The sequence below is a fragment of the Eriocheir sinensis genome, chromosome 15 (genome assembly GCF_024679095.1).
Source record: "Eriocheir sinensis breed Jianghai 21 chromosome 15, ASM2467909v1, whole genome shotgun sequence".
NCBI classification, from domain to species: domain Eukaryota; kingdom Metazoa; phylum Arthropoda; class Malacostraca; order Decapoda; family Varunidae; genus Eriocheir; species Eriocheir sinensis.
The window spans coordinates 9,641,024-9,646,023 of NC_066523.1; the positions used below are offsets into that span (position 1 = coordinate 9,641,024).

At 42.2% G+C, this 5,000-nt stretch overlaps 1 protein-coding gene across 1 annotated transcript in view; it reads right to left on the reverse strand.

Annotated features, from left to right (window-relative positions):
• Positions 1–1,052: 1,052 nt before the first annotated feature.
• LOC126998889 (serine-rich adhesin for platelets-like) overlaps positions 1,053–5,000 on the reverse strand; it is a 76,728-nt gene continuing 72,780 nt past the window's right edge. Inside the window, exon 3 of the mRNA XM_050861087.1 lies at positions 1,053–2,683. Coding sequence (XP_050717044.1) covers positions 2,374–2,683 — 310 coding nt within the window. The 3' untranslated portion in view covers positions 1,053–2,373. The remainder of the gene's footprint in view (positions 2,684–5,000) is intronic.

Consider the following 5,000-nt stretch of genomic DNA (forward strand, 5'->3'; position numbering starts at 1 on the left):
GAGGAATGTCACGTCGCTTAGCACGGAGATTAAATTAATATTTGTTTTGGGGGATTAAAAACCTCTAGGAACCTGGGCTTAATGGTCGTGCTGTCCTGTAAGGCGGTGGAGACGGGCCTCGTGAGACTGGGGTGGTGATGCGGTGGAGGATGGAAGTGTAGTTGTAGGGACCCCATAGGTTCTGTTGACTGAAGATAAATGACTGATTATGTTGTTAATTTAGTGTTTTGCGCGACAGGTATGTTGGTCAGGTGTGAGTTGCCGCGGCTTCGTTTACTTAACCCATCTGCTGCGATTGGCACGGATTTGGCTTTCAGTGGTAGCCCGGTAACATATACTCCCAGGTCTTTCTCTGCCTCAGTGGTGGATAGTGAAGTGTTTCCCATGTGGTATTGGTGTGCTGGATATCATCTCCCAAGGTGCAGGACTTTACATTTTTCGTCACTGAATTGTAGCAGCTACTTTTTTGTTCCATTCCTGTAGCTTGGTGAGATCTGACTGTAGGAAATCCGCAGTCAAGGGGATAATCAGATCATCACATTTCGCACCTTGTCCAAGCTCAGAGTGGTGGTGGGTAATGTTTGGAAACGATGTAGATTCCTCTTAGTCTTTGGTTTGTTTCAGCACTGCTTTATCGTATTCTCTAACATTGCATCCCTGTGTTTTACTCCTCTCCAAATTCTATTTTCCTGCGGTAATTCGTTTTCATTAGGACGATAAAAAAATCTTAATTAAACATATGTATTTTCTCGTGGCTAATGAGAACGTCTCGTCAGCAACACCTCGCGACCTCGTGTGTGTGTGTGTGTGTGTGTGTGTGTGTGTGTGTGTGTGTGTGTGTGTGTGTGTGTGTGTGTTTGCCACGTCTGATAAGAAAGCCAATTAAACATTATGAAACAAATAATTATTATGTATATAATGTAATTCAGTTTAGCATGTTTGAAAATAATGTAAAATTCAAGACCTCATATTAGTGGTGCATATCTGCTGAGCAAATATGAAAAAAAAAGATTAATAGGGCTCATCGGTCTGCACATGAATAATAGAAACAGTCAGCAGCAACCTTTTTATTTCATATACCACATGTGTGCCCAGGGAGGACCCACGGCACCGCCCCTCCATCACTGCCTGTAAGGGTAAACACGAGGCCACGACCAGCAGGGCGGCCGGCCAGGTAGTCGTAAGTCTGTTGAAAAAGACCAAGCTGGATGAATTGTTCCGTCTGTATCGTTGCAGTATCTACATCGCTTTAAAACTCATCATAATGTTTCCAGATCAGGACACTGTATCAGACGATAACGCACAGAAAAGTCACTGTCGCTCACGAGCTGGGCGTTAAATCCATCACATTCCGAAGGGTACATCTTAATTTTCACAGCCTGAACACCGAAGCTACTTCATGTACAAAGATGATAAATACTGGAAACTTGACGGACACTTCGATTAATTGTTCTTTGAAAGCTGTGAGCTGCATGCAGAGTTTTCTGCAGCTCTGTTTCTGTCGGGCGTAGTGGAGCTTAACATGAGTATTTTCATAAAGAACGAGCTGTTGACTCGCTCTGCACGCTCAGCAGGCACGCCACCTTCCTTATCTCACCCTCGCCTGCAATCCGGCTGTGTGTGGATGGAGACCTCTCAGTTTCCACCCATTTCCTCCCGCCCTCCCTTGCTTTATCACTACCCATATCAAGAAAGACATTTCTCACGTAAGCATCAAACTCTAAAACTGTATTCTTAGTGATATTATATATTTATAAGGGAAAAATTTACACTATATGATACTGAATATTTGTGTAACAAGTATATGATAAAAATGTAAGTCAGGTAGTTATATAACCTAGTGTTATCAGGTTACCATTGTCACTATAAAACGTACCCAGGGTTTTATAGTGAGTGAACATGAGGTATATTCATAAATATTATGACCGCACGTAGCACCACCCTCACAACGGTGATGTCATCGATCGTAGACAGGCGTGTCAGCCCACAAATAGTGTATAGAGCTCTGACAGCCACAATGAAGTCGAACACTCGTGTGCCTAAATATCATGCATCTGAGTTGACAGGAAAAAGTGCACTGTAACGATCTGCCTAGACTTTGTGAAAGATTTCCTATGTAATTATTTGTTTGGTGCCACACTACTCTGAAATATTCTTGATCTACGCATTCTCTAGTTTTCTGTCTCAGCTATGACTTGTTTTCAAAAGAAAGAAACAAGAATATCGTCCTGTCATGTTGTCGAAAGTAACGGCTACATTGTAGCGTAGTTTGACGTGACTTCTGCGTAGTGTCGCCTCCAGTTCCATGTCAAGCCCCAGAGAAAGGTGAAGCGCTGCAGCAGAGGTGGCGTGCTTGCCCCGCCCCCCGACCCATCAAGGAATCAGGTCCTCGATATCCGACGAATCTGACGAAGACGACGTTGACGACTCCGAGGACGATGATGAGGAGCACGACGATGAGGAGTCTGAACAAGATGAGGAAGATGACGATGATGAAGACGATGACGATGAGGAAAGTCCCTTGTTAGACTCTCCCGAGGATGATGTCAGGGTAGACGACGACGACGACGACGACGATTTGGACAATGAGTGTGATAAGGAGGATGCTTCATCGGAGTCCAACTCATCGTCGCTCACGTCCCGAGCCCGTGCCCTGCGGTGCCTCCGTCTCTGCCGCTCTTTCCTGCAGGAGAGAGACAATAAGATTAGACACTTGTGACGCCTCGTTATTTAAGAAATAGGTAACGGAGAAGAGGAAGGGACTGAGCCATGGGTGTAGAACCAAGGCGTCGCGAATCAGAAAAGTTATTAAAAATAGTAAAATTGCATGTGTTTGTTTGTTTGTGTGTGTTAGTGAGTGAGTGAGTGAGTGAGTGTGTGTGTGTGTGTGTGTGTGTGTGTGTGTGTGTGTGTGTAAATACATACATACATATACCCCTCCCCCCCACACACACTAAGATAAATACCAGATACTCCTTACTCCTCCGCCTTTAAATTTTCCCCTTCACGTTAACATGTGACTTCCCTTTTCAAGATTTCATATTCGGTTAGTTGTTATGCAAGATACATTTTGATATTCTGTATGTTTTGGTGGTTGGACTTTTCCTATTTTTTTACTTCTGTTTTACTGAAGTTAAAAGATTTTCTCTCGGCATCAAAGCCTGAGCCACGCTGTGGACACCCGTGGCCGCCCGTCAGCCTGAGTTTGGTGGAATAGCAGCCGCACTTTATAGGAGCGCTTGCTCCATTAGCCTTTCCCACCCACTTAGCAATATTTTTTGGCAAATGCAGTGGATAAGCGCAAGTTATTATTTATGGCATGGGGTAAACCATGTTCCTCGAACCGATCGCTAAATATACATGATTGCGACGGGCGTTCCACCACAGCCAATATACCATTTGCTCTTGCTCTTGGCTACTCCTACTACTACTACTATTATTTCTACTATTACTACTACTACTACTACTACTACTACTACTACTGCTACTACTACTACTACTACTACTACTACTACTACTACTACTACTACTACTACTACTACTACTATTCTCTGCTTCCACTTTTACTACATAAGAGAGAGAGAGAGAGTGTAGCGTCCATCCCATTTTGACTCCCTCCACGGTAAATTAATACTGACTTGACTTCATAAATGTCACAACTGCCTTTCCCGAAGCCTTGGCGGGGAATGAAGGATGAGGGAAGCTGCGCGCGGAGAATGAAAGGATTTCGGTCCACGACTTAGTGTTTTTTTTTTCTAATACTGTTTCGACATTTCAAAATTACACGAACCGGAAAGTAATATGAAGAAAACAAAAATCAGCGAAATGCAGAGCGGCATGGATGGACTTCATTTATATTTGCAGGTGAAAAAAGGGAAAGAAGAGTTAGAGCTCCTAGATAATTATGAAATCTAACGTGTTCATCGTGCGAGAAGTTTGTTAAGATTTTGTTCAGGAGCATCATATGTATATATTTTTTTTACTTTAAAGGGTGAAGTAAGGAGAAAAAAATAATATCATCCCATATAGTTATTAGATATGTTTCGTTTCCATCGTATGAGGCGCCTCTGTTGCAAGTTTGTGTTCAGTAGCATCATAATTTTCAACTTTTTCATCCCCGAATCAGAAAATATGGGCTCTGCTTGTAGTTTCACGCTCTTGAAGAACAATGTATGCGCAGACTTTGTAAGATATGGTATGGGAGAAAGTGATTCAAATACAAATAAATGTAAAAGCAGAAACCCATGAAATCAGCTTGAGAAAAAATTTTTTGGATAGAAACCTCTAAACGACAGTCGCAGCGTTTAGAGGCTCGTGCTTCAAGTCTGTGTTGAATAGCATCATATTTTCTTAAAATTTCTCATCGCTGAGATAAGAAATGGAGGATCTGATTGCAGTTTCACGTTTTCGAATATAAATATACATGCACAGATTTCGCAATATACAGAAGGGAAATCATTATATTTATACGGGAAATAGGGTAATAGAAATGTAAATATAAACGATAAATAAAATAAATTAACGGATAGAAATCACAAAAAAAGTATTTCAGAGACATTGTAAGAGAAAAAAAGAAAAGTTTTGAAAAATTATAACGAGCGAACTTTCAGATGTTATGAGGCCAAACCCCGAACACTTATCCTAACGCCGGGGCCGGGAAGGGTTGGAGGGGAGCGGAGATTAATAGCATCATTAAAAAAAATCGCGTAGAAAAAAAACTGTTTGGAGTTAATGAGTCTCTAATGTCCTGTGTGGATGTGTGTTTTCCGGGGCTTACTTTTCACGTGTGTGTGTGTGTGTGTGTGTGTGTGTGTGTGTGTGTGTGTGTGTGTGTGTGTGTGTGTGTGTGTGTGTGTGTGTGTGTGTGTGTGTGTGTGTGTATTCATGTGTGTGATTCATTGTTGCAAAAGACGGATTTTGTTTTCATGTCTGCCTTTGTGTGTGTGTGTGTGTGTGTGTGTGTGTGTGTGTGTGTGTGTGTGTGTTTTGTTGTGTCCCTT